The sequence below is a fragment of the Chrysochloris asiatica genome, unplaced genomic scaffold, assembly GCF_000296735.1.
Source record: "Chrysochloris asiatica unplaced genomic scaffold, ChrAsi1.0 scaffold00150, whole genome shotgun sequence".
NCBI lineage: Eukaryota > Metazoa > Chordata > Mammalia > Afrosoricida > Chrysochloridae > Chrysochloris > Chrysochloris asiatica.
Window position 1 is genome coordinate 6,506,764 of NW_006408668.1, and position 25,834 is coordinate 6,532,597.

At 41.0% G+C, this 25,834-nt stretch overlaps 2 protein-coding genes across 3 annotated transcripts in view; one reads left to right on the forward strand and one right to left on the reverse strand.

Annotated features, from left to right (window-relative positions):
• Window positions 1-21,088, forward strand: part of REV1 (REV1, polymerase (DNA directed)) — a 74,968-nt gene extending 53,880 nt beyond the window's left edge. The window contains exons 10-22 of one of the 2 annotated variants that reach the window (XM_006870744.1): window positions 3,223-3,377; window positions 3,611-3,730; window positions 9,429-9,649; window positions 10,790-10,962; window positions 15,663-15,765; window positions 16,681-16,843; window positions 17,080-17,279; window positions 18,259-18,492; window positions 18,998-19,118; window positions 19,388-19,605; window positions 19,776-19,932; window positions 20,038-20,140; window positions 20,557-21,088. In XM_006870744.1, coding sequence (XP_006870806.1) covers window positions 3,223-3,377; window positions 3,611-3,730; window positions 9,429-9,649; window positions 10,790-10,962; window positions 15,663-15,765; window positions 16,681-16,843; window positions 17,080-17,279; window positions 18,259-18,492; window positions 18,998-19,118; window positions 19,388-19,605; window positions 19,776-19,932; window positions 20,038-20,140; window positions 20,557-20,668 — 2,080 coding nt within the window. In that variant the 3' untranslated portion in view covers window positions 20,669-21,088. The remainder of the gene's footprint in view (window positions 1-3,222; window positions 3,378-3,610; window positions 3,731-9,428; window positions 9,650-10,789; window positions 10,963-15,662; window positions 15,766-16,680; window positions 16,844-17,079; window positions 17,280-18,258; window positions 18,493-18,997; window positions 19,119-19,387; window positions 19,606-19,775; window positions 19,933-20,037; window positions 20,141-20,556) is intronic. The other variant, XM_006870743.1, reaches the window with a different exon arrangement.
• Window positions 21,089-21,689: 601 nt separating this feature from the next.
• The window catches only part of EIF5B (eukaryotic translation initiation factor 5B), a 105,334-nt gene continuing 101,189 nt past the window's right edge, over window positions 21,690-25,834 (reverse strand). The window contains exons 23-25 of the mRNA XM_006870745.1: window positions 25,395-25,533; window positions 22,717-22,878; window positions 21,690-22,418 (exon numbers count right to left, since the gene is read on the reverse strand). Coding sequence (XP_006870807.1) covers window positions 22,311-22,418; window positions 22,717-22,878; window positions 25,395-25,533 — 409 coding nt within the window. The 3' untranslated portion in view covers window positions 21,690-22,310. The remainder of the gene's footprint in view (window positions 22,419-22,716; window positions 22,879-25,394; window positions 25,534-25,834) is intronic.

A 25,834-nucleotide genomic window follows, 5' to 3' on the forward strand; every position in this document is an offset into this window, starting at 1 on the left:
CTGTCTCTTGGTCCAGGTACAGATTCCTCAGAAGTACAATTAAGTGTTCCAGAATACTCATACTTTGCAATGTTGTCCATAGCTTGTCATGATCCACACAATCAAAAGTCTTTGTGTAGTCAATAAGGTACAAGTAAACATCTTTCTGATACTCTCTGCTTTCAGCCAAGATCCATCGGACATCAGCAATGATATCTTTCGTTCCACGGCCTCTTCTGAATCCAACCTGAACCTCTGGAAGCTCTCTGTAAATGTATGATTGTAGCCGTTTCTGTATTACCTTTAGCAAAACTTCACTCGCTTGAGATATCAAAGAGATTGTCCAATGATGTCCACATTCCATTGGATCACCTCTCTTTGGAATGGGCACAAATATGGATCTCTTCCAATCAGTCAGACAGATAGTTGTCTTCCAAATTTCTTGGCATAGATGAGTGCCCTGTGCCGCCTCACTTTCTTGAAAGATTTAGATTTTTTTTTTTTTTAATGTTTTATTGTGAATTGTGTGATAGTCTACATGGAAGAACATCAGCTTTACACTCATTCCATCATCCCATCATCCATCATTTCATTAGCTTAGTTACCCTCCTGTCCATGCATCCTCACCCAACCAAGGGGTGTACCCTGTAAGCCTGCACCGCCCCCCCCCACAGTCCTCAGCCCCTTTCTGTCTCTTGATCCCGAGTCCCTAGCCCCACCATCTCTTGACGTCGTCTTCCCTGCCTCCATCTCAGGCCTCACCGCCTTTCTGGGTAGGATTCTGCTCTTCGCTCTTCTCCATTGGTGGTCCCAGGGTCCTCCGCTCCTAGACTGATAAGTTAATCACTCCCCTGTTTGCTACAAAATGTCCATCTTTAGATTTCCAACCCTCACAATCAGTCCTGATAACAATTACTCACCATTGAATCACAAGAGACCCATCTATATTTCGTTTCATTAGCCCTTCCTGGACAGGCTGGACACTATTCACTGGAGACTTTACCTTCCTCCACACCCTTTGGATCTAGGTTCCCTCTTGAAAGTTTGTAAGCCAATCCCTTCTTGCCTTTGTATCCCTCCTCCCATTTTGGGTAGCCAGTGTCCAAGTTGCCCATCCCTATCTACCCTTTGTGTGAAGGGGGTGGGAATAGTTCTTGCACCAGGGGTTTGTTTCCTTTTTTGAGCTGCTGCATTCATAGGTGTAGGTGAAAGATTTAAATTTTTATTCCATTAATTCCTGGTGGCTTGTTCTTTGCCAATTCCTTCAATGCACTTGGACTTCCTCCTTCAGTATCATTGGCTCTTGATCATGTGCTACCTCTTGAAACTGTTGAACATGAACCATTTCGTTTTGGTACAGTGACTCTGAGTATTCCTTCCATCTTCTCTTGATGAAGTTTCCCAAGCTTGAGAAATGCTGAGCGTGTTCTTCATTTTTGGTTTTCTGATTACAGATCTTTGCACATTTTGTTGATAAGGGATGTAGAGACTCTTTATTTTGTGAAATAATTAGGCAGGTCAAAAGTTAGTTAGTAATAGTTTTATAGACAATGATTAATTGACTTGAGAAAGAAATTAAGTTTAAAAAGTGTTTAGAGTATAGATATATTTGATAGTAGTTCAAAACTTGAAAATTGTAAAATATATACTGGCATCCTTTCTCTGTGTAGGGCCACGTTGCGTCTCCGTGGCTTCTGCCCACCTTGGCTGTGTGGTGCCAGAGCAGCCACTGATGATACTAGGTGAAGAAGGGTGTGGGTGTAGGTGAAGAAGGGTGTGGGTGTAGGTGAAGAAGGGTGTGGGTGTAGGTGAAGAAAGGTGTGGGTGTGGCTATGGTCCTGCAGAACTGGACTCACCAAAACTCACCATAGGCCAGTGTTTGTCAGCCACTGTGCTCCTGATATTCCAAGAGCTGTACTTCTTGCCTTTATCTTTACCTCTTCTCTCATACACTTTATATTGAATACCTGTTACATACTCTCACAAAGAGGACTTAGGATACAGTTCTTGCCATCAAAGAGAGTTTAACTTAGCTGAGGAGAAAAACATAAAAAGGGACAGATGAAGGTATCTGGTGTGAGTATGTAGGCTTGAGTGCTGAATGTTAAGTCAGTTACCATCATAACTGTCTGAAGATCGCAGACATTGGAATGTTGGTGTCAGCAAGTGGAAAGAGGGCTTTTAATCTCTGTTCTAAAGCTAAGGTCAGTGGTAGCATGCGGATTTGGGATGGGAACAGATAACTGAGCTGAACAGAGCAGTCGTATTGCTGTAAACTGCATGTGAGCCCTTCAGGGAAACTACCAGCCTGGAGCTCAGATCAAAAGGATTTGAGGGGCAGCCGTCTATACTGGAGTCCTGATGCGACGTTTGTCCATGCAAACATTTTTCAGTGTCATGTAGCTTGGAGCAACTTTCATGCTGAAGAAAAAATTTTCATATCAGACATACTCTTGTGTTCTCTAAAATTTCACTTCATTTCAGTTTAAACAAAGCACATGCATCTCTAGAAAGAGTGTAGGTATTAATCTGATTTGTAACCTCCAGTGAGGTGTGAATGAAAGGTGAGTCTTTATTGAAGATGAATTTTTGATTCTGAGGTCACTGGTTGCTTTATATTTTAAGTTCAATTTTGTTTTAATGGTTTAATACTCTTTATACTTAATTAGCATTATAGCCACATAGCAACTCTGCATTTTCTTCTTTTCTACTTAAAAATCTTTTGTGGGTATAGATATGTAAGATGACCAAAACCAAAAAACAAGGTATTTATATGAGCATGGAATGTAAATGTCATCCTCTCAGACAGTTGGAATTATTGACCATTTTATCCTACTGCATCCTAGACCGGTTATTGTGGATGGTATTTAATTGCATTTTTGTTTTAGAGCAGCAGTGACTTATTTGACTGATTCTGGTCAACTTAACAGTTGAAGATTTTTAGAATAAATGTTTGATAGGTCTCAAACATTTGAACTAGAACTTTTCAGCTGTTTAGAGGCTTACGGAACATTTTCAGTATAGAGAAACTGGAATCGTTTTTGTTGTGTTTTTAGTCATTAATATAGAAAAAGAGAAAACATTAATTAATTGCAGATAAAATGTAATGGCACTTTATTTTTAAATATTCGCTTTCTTCTAGCATTTAAAACCTAGTGAGGATATAGTGAAGAATGTTATACATAGGAAGGCTTTATCTTGCTGTATGTGCTGTGACTGATAGCCTTTGCCTTATGTTGACAGCTATACCCATAATATCGAAGCGGTCAGCTGTGATGAAGCACTAGTAGACATCACTGAAATCCTGGTGGAGACTAGACTTACACCTGATGAATTTGCAAATGCTGTTCGTATGGAAATCAAAGCCCAAACTCAGTGTGCTGCCTCTGTTGGAATTGGTTAGTGTTCAGCTTGTGTTGTCCTATTCTCTCTACTCAGAGCGGGGCTTTGGAATACTTGAGTATCGCTTCATCTTAAGGTGTAGTTGTTCGTTTTTGTTTTTTATTCGCTTACTACGTACTGCATAGACCTGCCCTGTAAGTAACATGACTATAGTTGTGTTTGTGTTTGAAAACTAAGAAAATAATGCAAACATTTCTTGAGCAATTTACTTTTTTCTAATGCTTTTTAGGTTCTAATATTCTCCTGGCTAGAATGGCAACTCGAAAAGCAAAACCAGATGGGCAATACCACTTAAAGCCAGAAGAAGTCGATGATTTTATCAGAGGACAGCTAGTTATTAATCTGCCAGGTAAACACATGTCTACTGAAGCTTTATTTATTATTTATTGTAGACATTGATTGTTGCTTTTTATAGTTTTCCCAGACATGAATTTTAAAAGTTTTTAAGCTTTTTCTGTGTGATGAAAATCAAAATTGAGAATTACTTGATGAGTAGGAGGGGATTTGGGAAAATGGAATTAAAAGATAGTAGAATTTTCTCAAGAACGTCTGAAGCCCCCTTGTGTCCCCTTGATTTATTAGAAGTTTGTTTTATGTTTTAATTTTACTTTTCTTGGATTTTACCCTTAGTATTTCCCAAGCAGCAAGATCAAGGAATTCTATGAAATTCTGAAAACAGAATATGATGAAAATGCCTTTTAATTTAAAAAAACAAAACAAAACAAAAAAAACTTCGTAATTCGAAAAAGAGCTTACTTACTTCTAGACCAAAGATCAACTTTGGAGAATCAGTCTGTAAAGTCATCTTGCTGTACTAATAGCTGTATGTCTTCTGCGTTTAGTGCATTCATTTTCTCCCCAAAGTGTCTGATTCCACAGAATATAAGCCGTTCCAGGAATTGCACATGTGTGCGAAGCCCACTGCTGTGTCTTTGTAGTGGAGGCCCCACACACAGTAAAGTTTCTTCTGATAGTTCCTGTAGTAAAGAAACCAACTTAACCTCTGTTTAAAAGCAAATGATTTCCCCAAGATAATTTAATGATTTGTATATAGTACCTATTAGCATTTGATGAAGTGTGTCCTAAGGAAGTTTGCTCTCTAACCAATAACCAGAAGATATTTCAGTGGTAATTCTCCCCTTCTTATCCTCACCCCCTGCCTCCTCAAGCTCTTTTCACCCGTAATTGTGTACCTAGCAAAATTATAAACAATTACAGTGACTAATAAGAAGGAAAAACACATTTAAAAAATTTTAATTTAGGAAACAACTCAGAATAATGATTTTCAGCTAATGAGTAAAGTAATGGAATCTGCTTCTCCAATGAAAGGAAGGGCTGTCCCCAATAACTATGTTAATAATAATAACCGTTTTTACATGTTCTCTCAATCTCTGCAAGGCCTGCCACCCAATGCAAATACCTGTGGCTTAACCTTGTTCGAGCTGTCTGCATTCTTGAAGAAGCATGTACACGGGGCTCAGAGAGAGTACTGCTGTCGGCCTTTTCCTGTAGATGACAGGGCCAGGGAAGGGGTACAAGGCACTCTGTATGGGGTGCAGACAGTGGGCAGAGAGCTGACAGGTTTCTGTGGCCTCACAGAAAGAACAATACAGTGGGGAAAAGAGTGGACTATAGTCCAGCTGCTACAAAAGAAGCTGGCTTGATAAAAAGGCTGTCTAATTTGGACTGACACCAGAAGAATTTGAAGATTGATGTTACAATACTCAGTTGCCAAAGATGATGCCCACAACAGCCTCCTTGGGCCTTGCCAACCAGGAACTGGCTGAGACAGGTTAGTAGGGCCTTGTCAGGTGGCTATAGCTGTCATGGTAAGAGACCACAAACTGACAAGTCGGCTCTATTAGTGGCCACATCCAGCACTGCCCTGATCTTCCCACCATCAGGGGTCCATCCCCAAGCTGACATCAGTACCAGTACACCCACCTACTTCCTCTGGAAATCTCCATGAACAAGCCAGTTTGATGCTTCCTCACAGAACTACAGGACAGAGTACCACAATTCCCAAGATTTCCTGCATCAAACCTTGTTCTCTTCCTGGCTGGCATATATATTTCTCTAAGAGGCATTGAACCTCCTGGAGATTTCATTTTCAAGAAATGTGATCTCCGGTGTTTTCCTTTGTAGGTCATCGGTCAGTTTGGTATCCCAAAGATCATGGAACAGACAGACCTTCAATCTGACTTTTGATATTGATGTGTTGGACCTGACACTGGCTCCAGCCACAGGCTCCAACCCCTGTTGTAGGATCTTGGTGAAGTTGATTCTCAGTTGGCTGCTTCAGAGACGGGCTAAAGGCTCTCTAGCTGGCCTTACATAGAATGAGATTGCTTCAAGTTTTGGTCAGAAAGGAGAAGGAAGGCATGTTGTCTATGACCACCATCATACTCCCAGTTCAGAAAGCAGAACGTGTGAGAATTTAGGAATGAGTGTGTACGGAGAGATGGTGCACAGTGGGCACTGGTGGAGACAGGTACTACATGGTTGACCAGGTCAATATTGCTTTAATGAGAACATTCATGAATTCTCATGACTAAAATTCCCCTTCTCCATTTCACACCAATAATAATACTATAAATATATTTGGTTCTTTGGTTGGATTTTTGCAATTTCAAGCTATTGGTATATTGGAGTACTCTATATGTTTAAAGAATGAATAGCACTTACTCCCTTAGTAAAGACTGTAGGGTGAGCACTGGACTGTTGGAACTGACTCGACGACACACAGCAATAATCTTGGCACAAGATCTATGCTGTCCTTGTGTAGTTGCCACTAGCCACATGTTTTTTGTTGTTCTGTAGATGGTAAAATTTAAATTAGCTGAAATTAAATAAAAGTCGAGGTCTTTGGCTGTACTCGCCACATTTCAGGTACTCAGTTGCCACACAAGACAAGTGTCTACGATATGGAAAGCATGAATACAGATGACAGAAACGTCATTCTTTGAAGCTTTTCTTCCTCTGCATCGGTGTTGGACAGCCAAGCTCTGGGTACCAGAGAGGGGCTATTACACAATTTTTAATTTAGAGTAATAATCCCCTTTCAAGGACAGGTCTTAGTTCTACCTGCGGGACAAGGAGCTCCTGTATCTTTGTCGATTTTCTTTACTTCTGGGAGACTGGTTTCTCACAGCGGTTGTGTTTCCCTTCATGTTTTCTAGTGTCTGTGCTAGAGCTGGCCTCAAGGCCCATTTTAGCTTTTTTCTTCATAGAGGATGGCTCTCTTTTCCTTAAAAGTGTTTACTAACATATTAAACTAGCTGTTACCTGGGGGTTTTGGTGTTGATTTCAAGCTTACTTTACTCACCTCCACTGAGGTGACGATGTCCTCGTCCCAGTTCTGCGTTGGTGCCATCCAGTCCCTCAGATGGGTAGAGAGGAACTCGTCTGCCTCCTGAGGAGAATATTGACGTTCAATTTGATTGGTTAATTTGCTGCTCCTTACTGTCAAATCATCACAACCCTGCATAGGATTTCCATTGAGTGGCTGGTGGGTTTGAACCACTGACCTTGTGGTTCGCAGTCCAGTGCTTATCTTACAGCACCACACCAGGACTCCCTTAATATAACAAGATTTTTAATTTTTGGTACTATTGACAATAATTCTATTCCAGTATTAAGTCCCCATATTCCCAAAAACACACAGACAACATACAAATTTAGATTATTAATGTCTTTCGCTAATCTTGCAAATCAATGAAAACTGCCTGGCTTACCAGATCTATAAAGGAATGGTTGATCCCTTTGGCACGGGACAAGGAGTGGACAGCCATGAAAGGGGAAAACAGAAAGTCTTCCCAGAATATAACACCTGTGTGCAGTCTACCTTAGGCCAGCCTTAGTCCATGCCCTTGGGTCTCTCTCCCCTCCATTTTGGAAAATTCTCAACTAGATTTCACTTAGAATCTCACCTTTTTTGTGAATGGTATTTCTCCTAGTTCCGCTTGTGTGTTGGGAGTGTGTGTGTGATGGTGGTGACCTGATGAACTTGGACTTTATGATGTCTGGCTTGTTCTAATTTGGAACGTAAAATGGCACAAAGGGGAGGCAGTGCCCAAACCACCTTTCTGGTAATTTCCATTAGGGAGTTATCTTAGTTTAAACTTGTCTCAGAAGTACCTGGATGGTACAACTGACTAACACACTCTGTTACTACCCAAAAGATAGGCAGTTCTGTTCCACCGAGATGCACCTTAGATAGAAACACCTGGCAATGTACTGCTGAAAAAATCTGCCATGGAAAAAACCCTATTGTAGCATATTTGTAAGCTAACACACATGAATCGAAGTCAACATGACTGCAGCTGCTTTGGTAAAGTGTCTCTCTCCATGACCATGTTGTTGTTGTTAAGTGCTGTCGAGTCAGTTCTGACCCATAGCAACCCTATGCAGGGTTTCCAAGGAGCGACGACTGGTGAGCTTGAACTGCTGACTTTGCAGTTCAGACTGGTTTTGCAGTCTGGCGCATTAACCCACAGTGCCACACCAGGACTCCAATCATGAGAACTTCCTAACTTTGTGTCCAACATTGCTACTTCTGAAGGCGGCTCTCCTGGGAGAACCTGGACTAGATTGTCTTCCTTCTACTGAATACCACAAAGGAGGATAAGAGCCAGAATTGCAGCGACAGTGATGACCGAGGTTGCTCTTGATAAGATCCCATAGAAGACCAGAAACATACAGTGATGGAAGTGTTTATTTGATGATGTGGAAAGAATTATGGATTCCTCATCTGAAGCCGCATCAATATATATCTATCTTTTACAAGCTTTCAGGGCTCATAGAGGAAAGCCAAGGACCCAGCTTAGATCTGCAGAGCCTGTCAGCATCCTGTAGTGGGGAGATTCAGGCTTTTGCATCTTTAAGAGCACCACCTAGGGGCTGCTGAAACTGGCTCAGCTCTTTGGAGGTTCTCTAAATTGATAAAGGAAATCTGCTTGTCTTCCTCTAATCCCTGGTTTATTTGCATAGGAACCTTCATCTCTGTGTCATTGATGCTACTTTTGAACTGTCTTGACAGCAAGTCATTTCTGGGTGTGCGTCTGTACCAGAAGTTCTAGTTCTCATTCAAAGAAATTATGGCTGAAACCATTGTGAAATTTGGTCATCACCAAAATCTGCTAGAGTCCTGTAAGTTCTGGCAGTCTACTAGTAATGCCCGTAGGCCTTACTACATGATGCATTAATTAACAGCCTACTGAGAACCATAATGTTGGCAGTTCAAGCCCACCAGCCACTGCAGAAGAAAGATGAAGTTTTCTGCTCCTGCAAAGATGTACACCCTCAGAAACCCTATACAGGGTCACCGTGAGTTGGAACCGACTCGACTGTACTTGACAACCATGACATCTTAAGTTCCTAGGTGGTCTCACTGGTCAATTGTTTGACTGCTAGTAAGATCGATGGTTTGAACACACCCAGAAGTTCCTCAGAAGACAGACCTGGCCTTCTGCTTCTGAAAGAGCACATAGCTCTGAAAACCTTATGGACAAATTCTGCTCTGCACACTTGGGGTTGCTGTGAGTCAGGACCGACTTGATGGCAGCCAGCACCAACATGACTTACTTGATTTTTGTGAGTAAGGTAGACACTTTGACACTGAGTGAGACGTGTAACACTCATACTCTTTTGATAGGAGCCCTGGTGTGGTGCTGCGGGCTAACGCATCAGACTTCAAAGTCATTTGAACTGCAAGGTTGGTGGTTCAAGCTCACCAGCTGCTCCTTGGAAACCCTGTACAGTGTCACTATGGGTCAGAATCAACTCGACGGCACTTCACAGCAAAAACAACAATTCTTTTGATAACTTACTTTAGTCCTATGTATTTGAGAAGTTTTCTGATTTACCGTATGTGGATCCAAATTGAGAATTAGATTCTAGAAATAACATGGTTAGTAGGATTGTGCACTAAAGAATTATAAGGGAGTTATAGTTTTAAATTAGGTTTTTGCATAAACGATAGTTACTGCGTGTTGCTAACATTGTTTTCATTTGTTTTTTTCTATTAACAACTGTATATCTGTTCGTAGGAGTTGGACGTTCGATGGAATCCAAGTTGACATCTTTGGGAATTAAAACTTGTGGAGACTTGCAATCTATGACCATGGCAAAACTCCAAAAAGAATTTGGTCCCAAAACAGGTCAAATGCTTTATAGGTTCTGCCGTGGTTTGGATGATCGACCAGTTCGAACTGAGAAGGAAAGAAAGTCTGTCTCAGCTGAGATCAACTATGGCATAAGATTCTCCCAGGTAGCGAGCTCTGACTGCTGAACCTCATGTGCTTCTGCGGTGCTCTCCATGGTCCTGTCTTCCCCCCACACTGTGAGACCCTTAGTGCCCCAAGTTCACTGTGCACATGCTTGGTGTTTCCAAAGTCTACAAGAAGCTGATTGAAGCTGAGTGTAGTGAGAGGATGAGACTGAGGGAACTCAGATTTGGGGGAAAAGTATGAAATAGTTATTGTGCTTTTGGGGTCAACTCTTGCAGAATTTCAGGTTGTAAGTATTCCAATTTCTAGTATAGGGAACAAAAAGACCAGAAAATATTTAATGTTGATGAACTTTTTGATCTGTGGCTAAAATTAAGTTTCAGCTTTTAGTGATTCATGTTTATGGAAAGAAGTGGTAGCAGCCCAGATCACTGAGAAGTTTTCATTTTCCTCTGGGAGATATATTTAGGTTTGGCCGTGTCTCTAAGCATAAATATCCCCCAAAACACCAATCATGAGCCTTTGAAGTCTGATCGTCTATTCGTCACCCTATCGTGTGTTCCTTGTAAGTCTTCCTAAGGGTGGAGGTGGCACCTGGCTCTCCATCCGAGTAGATCAGTGTTGAGGAAAGCACATCTTAGTAACACTTCACTGTTGTTGCAGAAAATCTGTAGCAGATGGCATAAACAACCAAGAAAGATTCCTTTAAAGGGACTTAGGCTACTTTTGCTTGGTTGGAAAGATGGGTGTATAGATGTTTATTTTTTAATAGAAGCTTAGCAAGATAGCAAATAATTATAATTGTCATTGTTAAGTGTTGTTGAGTTGGTTCTTATTCATAGCAACACTCTGTAGGGTTTCCCAGGAGCTGCTGGTGGGTTTGAACCGCCAGCTCTGGGGTTAGCAGCCCAGTGCTTGTTCTGTAAGGCCACAACAGGACTTTAGTAAATAATGTTGCTGTTAAGTGCTGTCAAGTCAGTTCTGACTCATATTGACCCTAAATAGGTTTTCCAAGGAGTGGCTGACTGATGGGTTTGAACTGTCAACCTTGTGGTGAGCAGTCAAATGCTTATCCTATTGTACCACACCATTTAATAATAGTAATAGGCATGCTTAATATTAAAAAAGTTAGGTACATAGGAAATTAACATGGATGTTTTTTCATGTTTATCTTTTCATAGCCAAAAGAAGCAGAAGCTTTTCTTCTGAGTCTTTCAGAAGAAATTCAGAGACGACTTGAAGCTGCTGGCATGAAGGGAAAACGCCTGACTCTGAAAATCATGGTGAGAAAGCCAGGGGCCCCTGTAGAAACAGCAAAATTTGGAGGCCACGGAATTTGTGATAACATTGCCAGGTAAGCTTGTTTCTACAAAGGATGTTGTAATTATGTATCAGTTCAGGTTAGTACAATTAACAGAAGAGAACTAAGCAAGAGTTTCTGGTGTGTGCGCGTGACTGCAAGGTCGGCAGTTCAAACGCACCAGCCGCTCCTCGGGAGCCCCAGATAGGGTCACTGAGTCAGAGCTGACTCAAAGGCACTTAACGACAACAACAAGCAAGAGTTTGAAGACCGGACTCTAAACTTTGGAGCTACTGTTTTTATTGCCCAGTTTTAGCCCACAGACACTGTATCGCCTACTCTGCTAATCAGGAGCACAGTGTAGCAGTAGTTCAGCCTCTCAGTGTGTTCTTGGCCCCAGTAACCATTTCTTTCTTGGGGTTGTCACATTTTAATGCCAGCTCATGATCAGAAAGAAAGGGATACATTACACACTTGCAGATGTAAGAGACTAGTTTTGTGGCCTTGGTAAAACTGTCGTGGGTGGTGGTGGTGGTAACTGCTTTCGAAAGTGGTTCCAACTCATAGCAACCCTGATAGGGTTTCCAAGGAGCGCTTGAATCCCCGACTTTGCAGTCCAGCGCATTAACCCACAGCACCACACCTGGGCTCTAGGTACTTTTGTACTATAAAAATGATGTGATTCACTCATTGGCTTTATCTAGTTAGGCATAGTTTCTATTGTTCATTGTAATTTCTAAAAACTGGACGGCATTAAAAACCCTGTACTGATGTGCTGGCCATTGATTTTTTAAAAATCTCTGACCAGTAGATGGATTCTGTCTAGCATTTTATGCTGCATAGCTTGCTGCGTTTCACTTGATCTGTCCATCAAAGGAAAGGTGTGAGACTAAAGCCCACAGAGTGTAGCAAACGTGTTACTGTGGGATACACATCAAGACTCTATAATTATTAACATGCCACCATGTTCAAGATAGTTCAGGGCGTGTGCAAGTGCATCTCGTTGGGTGAGTTTTTTGTTGGACACTTTTTGTGTGTGAATTATCAGTTTTACACTCGTTTTACATGAAATTTACTTCATCTCTCTCTGATGTTTACATGCATAGAAAGGTACCCTATATACTAAGACAGACATTTGATGAACTGACAGAACTAACATGAGCTACAAACCGTACCCAATTGTTTGTTATCATGTACGTGGAGGGTCAGAGAAAAAGAGGAAGACTGCCAGTGAGATGGATTGGCAAAATGGCAGCATCATTGGGCTCAAGCATGGCATCAATTGTGAGGTTGGCCCAGGATTGCGCAGTGTTTCGTTCTGTTGTACACTGGGTCGCTATGAGTCGGTACCGACTCGATGGCACCTAACAACAACAACAACATACACATTTGACTAAAGACTGATTTAGGAATGGAACTAGTTTGTAATCTGTGGACAGCCTGTATATTTTTGCATGTATGATACTGCTCAGAACTACTGCCACACATGGAAAATTTTACACATTACAATGTTTGTTCACCATGAAAACACAAATTATCAATTTTTAAAATACAATTTATAAAATATAAATTTGTGGTTATCTAAACTGTTAAGCATGTACCTATTTTAATAAGCATTATGATGCACGTATTTTAAATGGTAATTAAATACAGTGCTAGTAGTTATTTCAGTAGAACGTTATTCAGCCCTTACTCAGGAAAATAATTATCTTTTTAAACGTAGCTTCTATGGGAAAACCCAGGTACAATTTGTAAAATCTTTTTCATGAATATGATCTGTTATTTCAAGGCCTGGAATGAATGAAATTGCTTTGTTGTTTTTATCAACTAGTCTTAAATCTCATTGGATTGCTTGATAACTCTAAAAAGTTTATGGAAAAATGAGATTTAAAAGAGATTGGAACTTTTCCGTGAACTTTGTGAAACCCCCTTGTATTCCTGTAGTCTTAAATCATACTCTGTTCTTATAAGGCTCACATTACCCACATAAAAGCTAATCATTCCTTAATCTAGACTAGTAACTGAAACTACTATACCATTGATCCTGGATCTCACTAATTTGCTTTTGACTTTTTGCTTTAAGCATGTGTGGAAAGAGAACCTGCTGAATTGCAAAAACACACATGGAAAAAGTCATCTAAAACATGAAGTACTTTTCCTGTGGCTAAAGAACCACCTTACCCTCCCTCCTGGATGCATTTTATATTTATCTGAATTAATTTAGCGATGCACATTTTTTTGGTGTATTCAACGGTATCCAAGGGCTTACCCTGTCAAATCTTTCTAAGATAAGCAACCTGTAATCCTTCTCTGGAGAATGAAAGCACTCCAGAAATGTAATTCTAGCATCAGACAAACGGGGATCAATTATCTCTTATCATCCCCATTTAAGGATAATATTCATCTCACTCAGCTTTTTCTTAAACATACCTGCTTGTTAGAGTGGGTAATAGCTGTTTTTGTCCTAAATTTTAAAGTTTCATTGAAAATTTTAATCATACCCCAAACAAAGGAGAACAGTATAGTGTAGGGACTCTGGGGTCTGTGGCTTTCAGGAGCCTTGTCACTGCCCCTGTTATTATGTAGCAAACCTCAGATTACCATACCGTTTCTTCTGTGAACATTCCTGTGTTTCTCTGTAGCACAATATAAGGACTCTTTTAATTAACACAGGATAATTCAGAATGTTCTGTACCTTGCTGGGAATGAAGTAAACATTTTGTTGCACCCTTAGAATGTAAACTTTGAGAACATGATGAATGCAGAAAGTGCACATGACTAATAGAAATACATTATTTCACAAAGGTTTTACTTACACCTAAATTATCGTGATTTTATAACTTCATAAGAAATGCTTTTAGGTCGTTGATCCTGTTATCATATCATGACTAAAAAGACAACCCACTGACATGGAGTCAATTCCAACCGACACTGGCCCTGTAGGACAGAGCAGAACTTCCCTGTAGGGTTTCCAAGGCTGTAAGGAGTCCTGCTGTGGCACTGTGGGTTAATGTGCTGGACTGCAAGGTTGGCGGTTCAAGCTCACCAGCTGCTCCTCAGAAGCCCTATACAGGGGTTGCTGTGAGTCAGAACCGACTCAAGAGTACTTAACAACAATCTTTATGGGAAGCAGACTGTCAAATCTGGCTGGTGAATTCAAATTGCTGGCATTTTATTTAGCAGCTGTGTAACTAAGCCTCCTTTCTGTGCAGACCTTGTATTTCCACTGTTCAGGGAGGGCAAACTACTTCTTCCCATGGGTCAATCTGTGGCCTGTTTTCATATGACCCATGAACTCAGAATAGGTTTTAAACATACAGGATTTTGAAAAACAAGAATATTCAAAAGAGACTGCAAAGCCCAAAATATTTACTCTCAAGACAGGAAGAAATTATGGGCTCCTGTTTTGTTCTAATGTTTGTGTCTCATAATCCTGTGATCTCTTATAATTGGCAGACTCTGATACATTATCATACTTCACTAGAAATGACAGATTTGAAGTTCTTAGTCTAAGAAGTCACATGCAGATGAGAACTGTGGTTTGATTATCACTTAGCAACTTTTTTTAAAATGTGTTTTTAACTATGATCATTTCCTCTATCCCTATTCACCAGCTCTCAGTTCATTCTTGTCACCTGGCTAGTGGTTTCGTCTAGCATTCACACTCATATTTCTAGATATATTTAAAGGAGTTTCTGGCTTATTTTGTGTACATTATTAATGAACTCTGCTGTAGATGAGGATTTATGCTCTTATTCCTTCAGTTGCTAATTGCTGCTTATCCTGCATGTATTTCCCTACCTAGTCCCTGCAAAGGTCATCAGTTTTGTCCTAATCACTTCCTAGTGACTACATGTACACTGTCCAACTGATCCTTCTAGTGTATTCTGTACTGTGTTTACATTTACTTTCTTTTTGAACTTGTTGAGAAGTGCTTTTTTTGGTTTACTTGATTTTTGGTGAATCTTGAATTTCCTTCCAATATGTTTGTGTACATCAGGTAATCTGTCAGTGAAATATTTTTTCTTGGAAACCGCCCCTTAGGGTGTTCTCCAGTACCGTAAAGTTTAGGGTCCTGGGTTATCTGGTCTCTTAGTTTACTCTCAGTTGTTCAAGCATATCTTCTTGAGAAAGAATGGATATAGGAAAAATGTTTTATCTTATAGTTAACCTCGTGCTTTTGTTGTTAACAATAACTTTTGTTGTTGTTAACGTGCTGACACCTTGGTTCTTACTCAGAGCGACCCAGTCAGTATAGGGTTTTCAAGGAGCAGCCGGTGAGTTTGAACTGCCAACTTTGTGGTTAGCAGTCTAGCCACACCAGGAGTCCTAATAGATTGTTATTGTTAATGTTGTTAAGTACTGTTAGTCAGTTCCAACTCATAGAGACTCCCTGTATAGGGCTTTCAAGGAGTGACTGGTGAGTCTGAACCACCAACCTGTGGTTCAAACTGACCTTGCAATTCAATGTATATTGTCCTGTAGCATTTTAAACATAAGAGGCTGTTTATGACTGCTTATTCTTTGTTCGAAGACCTTTTCTTTCTCTCTGGGAGAGATGTAGCAGTCTGCTGCTATGAAGATTGAGAGCCTTTAGGGGGGGCATCATGGATGTCTTCACTCTGTCCTGTAGGGTTGCTGTGAGTCACAGTCAACTTCACAGCAGTGGGTTTGGGCGTTTTGATGTGGTACTACTACTGAGGTATTAGTGAGTGTATTTTGTTCCCTTAAACAAATCACTGTGGCATTCACAGGACTGTAACACTGGACCAGGCCACAGATAGTGCTGACGTCATTGGGAAGGCTATACTGAACATGTTTCATACAATGAAACTAAATATATTGGATATGAGAGGGGTGAGTATAGAATGGACCTTTCTGTACTGGTTTTTTCGTTGTGGCTGGATCTGAGACTGGGCGGGTGGGTCATACGGGGTTTATGTGAAGATTGTTAGATCCTATAATACAGTCCAAGGAGAACAGGAAACCTTTTTACTTTCTCATTTGACCTCACCTCTTCATTTTTAGAGTAGAGTTAAGATTTGTTCTGAAATCTGTTGTTTTCTGCCTTGGGTAATAATCTTATCTTGGATCTTGATATGACTTTGTATCATCTGCTCTCTTTACCCTACAATTATAGACTATAAAAAGTAAATCTATAAATAACTTGTATAATCAGAAATGTATTCTGATGATCTGGAAGGAAGAGTATAAAGGAAGATGCCTTTGCAACAGATGTCAGGAAGAGGCCAGGGGACATGCGAAACACATTTCTGTGTTAAAGATTTCCCTTTGTAGGTTCAGCGATATGTGGACATAGACACAAGTAAAGGATATCCTATGGCTTTGTGTGGGGTTTATGCATTAGCTCTCCATGATGAAAATGTCTCCCAGAAATCGGTCAGGGAGAAGAGGTTATCTGTACCAAGAACATGTCCACTGCCCACACTATCCTCCACAGCTCCAGTTTATTACAGAAGTGCTCTGGAAACAGGAAATAGGAGAAGGCAGAGTGTGGGTGGAATGCAGTATTTCACTTGTTTGGACGTTGTTTTGGCTTTAAAAGAAATGGTGATATTTAGGGAGAGTTGGGTAACTGAAGTTTGAGAAGAAAATCAGCCACTGAACACTCCAGAGTCATGCAAATTATATATAAAAGTTAATATCTTTTGATACTTGCATTTGTCCTTTATTCTAAAAACAGGATTTAGAATATAGTGTTAAAGATAACACAAGTTTTCCTTGGAATCTGCTTTCTTGATTCTGGTTTAGGTTGGGATTCATGTGAATCAGTTGGTACCGATTCATCAGACCCCTCCCGTGTGTCCGAGCCGCCCCTCAGTGCAGTCGAGTCAGTTTTCTAGTGGGTCACACTCCGTCGTGGATCTCTTCCAAGTACAGAAATTGAAATCCATAGAAGAGGAGCACAAGGAAGGTGGGTGGCTCGTTTGTGAGGTCCTTGCGTGCCAACAGACTTAAAAGCAGGCAGCTAATCTAAATCATGTGGTGTGGCTAGATGTGGTTTTTAAGGATCAGATTTACATTCTTACTTATGGCAAGCCAGTAATAAAGTTGGGATCCTTTCCTTTGTGTCTGCTACAAAGTAGACAATGGGAAGTCAGCCCCCCAGATGATTGATCTGATGGGGCGGTTTCCTGTCTTTGATTGCAGTATTTCTGGCTGCTATGGATCTTGAGATCTCATCTGCTTCTAGAACTTGCACTTCGTTGCCATCTTTTCCTGCACACCTGGCATCGACAGTCAGTCCCGTTCCCAGCAAAGCGGAGTGCTCAGTGCAGAATGGTCTGCATTCACCCGTCAGTTTGAAATCCAGGCTTAACTTGAGTATAGAGGTTCCATCACCTTCCCAGGTAGGTTTTTATACTTCTAGGTATAAGTACACAAGGAGTTTTACAATTGGAGTGACATTTGCTACCTATTACGGTGGATAATGATGTTGCTAAGTAACACTTGTTGGGTTTGGTGAAAGACGGTGTTTTTGCCAAGAATCAAAACTCTAGCAAGTTGTAAATCACGTAAAAGGCAGTTTTAGCAACAGTGAGTCCCCTATGCTTACTCTATCCAATAAAGAAACTTTGCTGATTAGTAGTAAATTTGAGGCCTGTCTCTCGGGTTTTCCTGGCACTTGCAAATGGTTTCTCTGTGAAAGTCTGCTTGGCCACCTCTGTTCCCTACAATGGAAGATGTCGAGGTAGAGGACTTAGGAGTAGGCCATTCAGATATGCCTGCATTGGGCCCCATTTGGGATGAGACATCCAAATATAACTGCTTCCTGGTGGGATAGATTGGCCTTCCTAGTTCATGACTTTGCAGGTTTCCAAAGGGCACTAATGCACTGGTGGCCCAGGTTGGGTTTGGCCAAAGGAGCTAGGGCTTCTGGTATGCAGGCAAAGAAAAGTTAACTTCCAGAAACACTGTATTTTAGCTGGCTGCTCTAAGACTCAGATTTATTTCTATTTCTGGACAGTCTCCCATCTGGAAGGTCAATTTCTGACTCAGTATCTTGTTACCCGGTCCCAGAAATTTAACATATGCTTTGGTTGTATGGCCCCTGCCCATCAGCAGGACGAAGTAGATTTGTCTCTATCAAACTCTGTCCTGCTGCTGCATATGTTTGTAGTTAGTTGACTACGTGGTACTGACTAGTAGTGTAAACTTGGAATTTGACCTCTTATGGTTAAATGATGAAAGGCCAGACACTGCCTGATCTGGACCTTATGTGTCTTCTCCAAAATGTTCTAGTGAAATCATAGTACTGTGTTAATTCTCCAAACACATTATCTCGGAGATGTGTGCTAACTTCCAACGCCTGCGTTTGGTGTTTTATAGCTCGATCAGTCTGTTTTAGAGGCACTTCCACCAGATCTCCGGGAACAAGTAGAGCAAGTTTGTGCTATTCAGCAAAGTGAGCTACATGGAGACAAAAAGAAAGAACCAGCAAATGGCTGTGCTACAGGAATAGTGCCACAGCCAGTTGGGACAGTTTTGTTACAGATACCAGAACCTCAAGAATCTGACAGCGACACAGGGATTAATGTCATAGCCCTTCCAGCATTTTCACAGGTAATCTCCTGAGATTTAGGGACCACCTACAGTTTCAACATTCCCATCCTTCCTTCAAGTTCTGTGGTCCTGGGAGTTTCTGAGGCTTGTTTTCACCTCCTCTGCCGTGGCTCTGAAACAACCCAGTGTGACCTCAGAGGGTGCTTAAAGCTTCTGCCCAGAGTGAAAAAGGCACATATGGTGCCCTTGTAATGGTTGGCTAGCCCACACTTAAGTGCACCAGGGTGCTGAGTATCACGCAGCCAGTCAGTCTGTCTGAATTGGAAATTTTAAAACACATTTCACATGAGCCTAAATTTTACTCATTATCTAGTACTCTAGATTTTATTATTCTTACCCTACACATCTGGAGAATTTAATGAGCTTTGGTATTAATGACCTATTAAGAATTCATTAAGGCCAGAAAAGTGGTTTTTCAAACAAGATGTTTTTGTGAAAATTACAAACCGGTTGCCCTAAGGAGTAAACTTACCAGGTATGACTGAACTGTCTTCTTTTCCACTAGGTGGACCCTGAGGTGTTTGCTGCCCTTCCTGCTGAGCTTCAGAGGGAGCTGAAAGCAGCATATGATCAAAGACAAAGACAGGGAGAAAACACCACTCACCAGCCACCAGCCAGCACATCTGGTAAGCCTTAGAAGTGACGTGTTACAAAGTGAAGATGAGAGAACTGAAGTCATTGCTCACATCTTATTATAGTAGTGTTTAATGGCCAGAGTCTAAGCTGTTCATGGGAGGGGATGGGATGTCTGAAGTGAATTTGTATATAAAATGTGGGCAAACTATTATATTCCTAGCTGGGTCTGTATCCGTACTTCTTTAAAAACACCATTCTTTACAGAGAACCCATGTACTATCTGCAACATTTGTAAAGGATTTTTATGTCTGTCATTTAGTGCCAAAGAACCCTTTACTTCAGCTAAAATCAGCAGCAGTGAAAGAGAAGAAAAGAAATAAAAACAATCCCATCAGCCCCAAGAAAAAGGTTCAGAGCCCTTTGAGAAACAAGCTGCTGAGTAGTCCTGCAAAAGCTCTGCCAGGGCCCAGTGGGAGCCCCCAGAAGTTGATCGATGATTTTCTGAAACAAGAAGGACCTGTGAATGAAAAACCCCTGGTAATGCTCACCAGTCACTCCTCGGAAAACCTATACAGGGTCGCTATGGGTCGGAACCGACTCAACGGCACTTAACGTTTCTTATAAAGTTCTTAACTGTACTTGGTGTTGTGTAACTATAGCACATTTTGTCCTGTTTTTTTGTGTGTGTTTTTTTTCTTTTCTTACAGGGAGCGATAACTGCCTCAACTTCAGGTGTATCAGACTTTACTGATCTACAGGCTGACCTGTCCAGCTGGGTTAGACCACCAGCACCTAATTTAGCGGGAGCTGTTGAATTCAATGACGTGAAGACCTTGCTCAAAGAATGGATAACTACTATTTCAGGTTGGCTTGGCCTTTGTTAGGTGTAGTATAGGACTAAAAATCAGTGCTTTTTTTTCTTTCATAAAGAGACATTGGTTCTCATTTGAGGTTGTTCCCTTCCCCTAGATCCAATGGAAGAAGACATTCTCCAAGTTGTGAAATACTGTACTGATCTGATTGAGGAAAAAGATTTGGAAAAACTGGATCTAGTTATAAAATACATGAAAAGGTACTTTCATCAAAGCGGGAAGGGGGCACATGGCATAAGGACTGAGAGGGTATTGAGTATGTTTTCAATTTCCTATCCGTGAAATCAGCAATAACAACTGCATTCTCTAGGATTAGTGAAAGGGAACTCCCTCCATTCTGAACCCCACAGAAACCGGTCAGAACACCAGTAAGACTGGAGCTTTATACAACATGATTAACTTCATAGGATATACTTGTTTTAAAAAACAAAATTGATTTTTTTTGTTGTAAACAAAACATAAAGTATGATAAACACTGGACTGCTAACCTCATGGCTGGCGGTTCAAACCCACCAGGTGCTAGTGGAACCAACTCAGTGGCAAAGATAGCTTAATGTAATTTTCCAACAAGGAACCAGTATTTGCTATTGATGCTCCCCTTTTCCCCCACTTTCAGGTTGATGCAGCAGTCGGTGGAATCGGTTTGGACTATGGCATTTGACTTTATTCTTGACAATGTCCAGGTGGTCTTACAACAAACGTATGGAAGCACATTAAAAGTTACATAAATTTCACTGGGAGCCGGGAGCTCTCACTAGCTGTGCCATGAGTGCATGACAGTAATGCTCTGAGTTTTCTCGTTTTAAATTTCTTTTTAAGCAAGTGTTTTGTACATTTCTTTTCAAAAAGTGCCAAATTTGTCAGTATTGCATGTAAATAATTGTGTTAATTCTTTTACTGTAGCATAGATTCTATTTACAAAATGTTTGTTTATAAAGTTTTATGGATTTTTACAGTGAAGTGTTTACAGTTGTTTAATAAAGAACTGTATGTATATTTTGTATAGGGTCTTTTTTGTGAATCTTTAAAGCAACTGCTGAACTATTGCTTATTATGCCTAAAACCTCCAGGCCAGACTCTGCTCAGCTTTGAAATTCCTGAGAAGTCGCAGACCAGGATTCCACTGGTTCCAAGGGTAGAGATTCGAATCTTACATGGAGGATGCTTCTCTGTGGGGTAACTTACCTAATTAGAACATTAGCCCTACACATACATTTTGTTTTGTTTTTTTCAAGGAGAATTCTGTCATAGTTTAGATTAAAATGATGAAATAGTATAGATTTTCAAACATATATAAAGTCTTTTTAAAAATATAGCCTCATAGTACTTTGCTTGTGTGCTCTATATAGTAGACAGGAGAGCTTTGTTAAACTACTACTAGAGCAGTTTAAAGTTGGAGGAAGGAATATATATATCCCCTTCCCCCATACATAATGCTTGGTTGGCCCCACTCCTCCATATTCTTCAGGAAATCTCCAGTCAGATTATTAATGTGAAGAAATCACTATTTTTTAAGCAACTATTTTGTAAGCAGCCACTTACAAAAAGAAACATGTTATGGTCTCACAATTCCCTATTACTGCCAAGTCATAGACATGTGCATGGTGATAGTTTGTAATAGTGTCATCGTGTTAATATGTACGAGGCACACAGGGTACTACAGACAGAAGAGTGCGCTGCACTGAAGAGGAGTGATGGATGAGAAGCTCTGCTCACATGGAAGCCTAGCAGAGCTTTGGCTGGTCAACGTGCTCTCTTTATTGGTAGTTCTGAATTGTAATGATTACATTGGACTCTCGTGACTATACAAGCAGTAAAAAGCAGCCGGCTATGTTTTACACCATGGTTTCACACAAAGCAGGTAAAGAAATACCTAATTTTCTATTTTAAAAAATTTCTAAGGGCATATGGCAGAATAATGCTGGAAAAGTTACTGTGGGAGGCATAAATAAAGAAGTATTTCTTACATCAAAAAAGTCCCAAGAATCACAAAATCTGCAGAAGCTTGGTATAATCAAATACTGCAGTACTGATTTAATCAGTATAAAATTGACAGTTTTTTAAGGTCTGTAATAAAAATTCAAATTTGGGAAAGGGCAAACTTTAAAACAGCAGCCAGTAGAGAGGTGGGGAAAGGAGTGGGCAGGGTCAACAGGCACATTGGAACTGTGGGGACATGTAATTGACCACTGTCAAACCAGTGTAAGTTTCTTGGTTTCTCATGGAAAACATTTTATACACCTATTTTTTTCCTTCCATACTCTCAGTCCATCGGTGTCCAAATAGTCCGTTCCATTTCTGTCTTGTTTCTGTTGGTGATACTACAACATAATATTGCATTGACTCCACTTCCTGCCCCAGATGGAAAAATTAGATGATTTCAAATACTTTCTTCAGCTCCACAATAAGCTGCCAGTCACTCTTCTGCATTTCATCTCTGAACCAGTCTTTGAGAGCATCAATGGACTGTCGGCTGATCTGCAATATCCGAGGTACAAACAAGGTGAATACAAGTGTCAAGCATGTGGGCCCACAGCCTGTCACCAAGGCTACTTAGGTATTTGCCTGCTTTTCAGGTGAGTATAACCCCAGGACAACATCTGTTTGGCTGTAAGAAGGGGAATCTAGAAGCCCTGGCATTCACTTGTGCTGGTCTACTTAGGAGGAGCAAGTATGAGGACTATAGATCCATCAAATCCTATTAAGTTCAAACTCAAGTACTCAGCGGAAAAGGGCTGCCTGCTTTGGAAATGGCCGGTCTGGTTGCCACACTTACCTTACTGACCAGAAGGTCTGTTGCTTCAAAGTGTCTCCCGTACATCTTGGGAGATTCTCCAGGGATAGGTTCTATTTTCACACACACTTCTTGACCTTTTTTTGCCACATCCACTTGCTTATGGTTTATTTCAATACTTGTTACTATTCCAATATCAACAAACTGTAAAATAAAAACAATACCTACAATGTATGGAATCCTGCCTGTCCCGGGGAACCATGACTGCAGAGCTGAAGGAAAAGCGGTAGCAAGAGCCCGTTTAGAAAGCCTTGGTTTGTAGTCCTAAACTTCATCATGTCAGGTTTCACATCGCATGTAATGTCCTCATCAGAAGCTCATCGAACAAAAGATCACCAAGATGCTTGTAGCTTTTCACTAGATTCCAAGGGAGGCCTGAGCTTGGTGTGGTTGCTGGGTAGGCATGAAGCTGATGTGGATGACAGGGGAGCTATGAAAAGAGATCATTTGGGACCTTGTGGTGGTTAGTGCCGTTGAGTCAGTTCTCATAGCGACCCTGTGTTAGCATTCTGAGAGGGGCTGGTGGGTTTGAACTGCTGACTTTGCAGTCAGCAGTTCAATGAAAAAGTGCGAGACCACAGCAGGATCCTAGACACCCAGGTAGGAACCTTGAATACTAAGGAGCTGGAGCAAGTTTGAGCAAGTGAGTGACATGATATCTGTTAAGACCACCAGCACTCTGGCTGCTCTGTGGAGAAGGGTACCGGAAGTATGAGGGACCAGGGACATGGCTTAGAAGGCCAAAGGTACATAATCACTGCAAACGTCTTAGATCCACCATCTCCCACTATAGGAACCAGGTCTAAGTTAAGGAAATAACTAGATGAGCCTGGAGCATTGTATGACCGAAAGCTACAAACTATTCAAAAGTTCCTTTCAATAATTGGTTCTAACTAAAATGGATACTATTTGCATATTAAAATAACCACAGCAATGGATTATAACACTTGAATCTAGGATGCTTACTAAAAAGCAGGGGGAAGAACCACCATTTTGCAACCAGGCACTGAACTGCTAACCACACGGTTGGCGGTTCAAGCTCAGTAGCCAGCCGCTCCTCAGAAACCCAATGAAGGTTATAAAGAAATAACAGGTCTCTTCAAAAGAGGTGGGGAGACCGTTTTTTTGGTGGTTGTTTTTTTTTTGCAATGTACCTTCAAAAAGAATCTGGTTCCAGGCTGGGTGGAGTCACTAGAGACACCATGGGACAACTGATGAAATGTGGATGGGAATGGATGATAATGTTCATTTATCTTAAACATGATGCTGACCTAAAGGGTGTTCATGAAACTTCAAGGTGAACATTGGCAATAATTCAAACTTCCTTTAAGAAACGATATCAGTTGCTAAGAATCAAAACAAGGAAACCAAACTTAGCAATACTGAAGTTTAAGTGACAGGAGATGTCCTCCAACTTTACCCACCCACAGTAAAGAGTCCAAATTCTTTCACGATCGGGAGCTCTAGCAGCACTGCAGCTACATTAAAAACGGCAAATCCACTTTCATCGAGTCCATTCTGACTTTGTGACTCCACAGGACAGGAGAACTGTTTTGAGTTCTGAGACTAAATAAATCTTTATGGGTTCAGACTCTCATTGTTCTCCCACAGAGTGGTTGGTGGGCTTGAACTCTCCAACCTTACTTACAGTTAGTGAAAGGGATCCTCAAATTCAATGCTGCCTTAATCAGTGCATTACAGGAAAATGGTTACCAAGGTGACAATATGACCTTGGTTAACAACATTATTGGAAAAGTTTCCTCTTGTGAAAAATGTACACAGACAATCGTACCTATCAGCACCTCACTATTTTGAGATGTAAAGGAGATGCAGGTAAAGCATAGAACTCTTGTCACTGGGTAGACAGAACTCAATCTCCACCTACTCCACACTGCTCAGTAGGTCAGGAATGAGGCCTGCGAATCACACTGAGAGCCACTGCTCTTAGGACAGCCGAGCACCTTGTTCTGACATACAGAAGGCCCAAGAATGAAAATAAATTCCTAAGAAAAGTTAATTTTTAGTGACTGAGGAAGCAGTTTAAAAATCACACATACTGGTCTCATGTAAAAGACAAAACCTAAAAGGCAGCCTCGTTGTTGTGAAACCCTATATATAACCACCCTGTACAGGGTTTCCAACGGGTGGCTGGTGGGTTTGAACCGCTGAACTGTGGTTAGCTTATCCTAGAGACCAGGACTCCAAAAAGGCAGCCATGCTGCAATGATAGTTTCATCAAATCTAAGATAATTTATGCCAGCTCTTTTCTGGATTAGTTTCTCACAAAATGCTATCTGGCTAAGGGATTCTAAAATACATCAGAATTGGTAATTGGGTTACCAGGTACTTCTCAAAGAAAAATGTTTTGCCTCAAAACCAAATTCCTCAGGAGTTACAAAAGAGAGCGGCACTGTAGACATAACCACGGGAGAAAGGTGAGGCTTTCTGCTACCCTAAAGACTTAGTTTCAGAAACCCACTGAGTCTAAATGGGTTTGTTTTTTGGTTACACAACTAGGAGAAAATGTTCTATAAGCAGAATCTCTGGTTTTGTCTGGTGAGGAGAGGGTTTCTATTCCAAAACTTTCTTTGTTACCATTCTTCGACTCCATTTACTGCTTTTTAAGAAATGGTTAAGAGGAAAGTTCTCTCAGAACTTACATTTTTGCTGGGAACACACATGGGTGTCCCCTGTTTCACCTGACCGGCTTCCACAGTCACTCCCATCACTATTGGATCTCGAGAATTGAAAATAAATTGAGGGAGTATTTTCATCTTGCATGGAAATACTGCTATGTGCCTGAAAGGAAGAAAGAAAGATTTAAGTTTACAATCCCATAAAATCATTTAAGCATCAAAAACAAACACAGAAGCTGAGGCTTCTCCATGAGGGGACCTGCTCAGGCCACTTTAGACAGTCAGTGGGGAACTGCTGCCTCCCCCAGACTTCACTTTCTTCCCTCTTTGCCCCACCCTTAAAGCATGCTCCATCTTAGAAGCAATGTGGGCTCCAATTACAAGGCCTGCTTCTAGGGTCACTGGCAGCCACACCCTGAGGCTCGGAATCCAGGCATTTAGCACATGTACCATCTATGCAGATG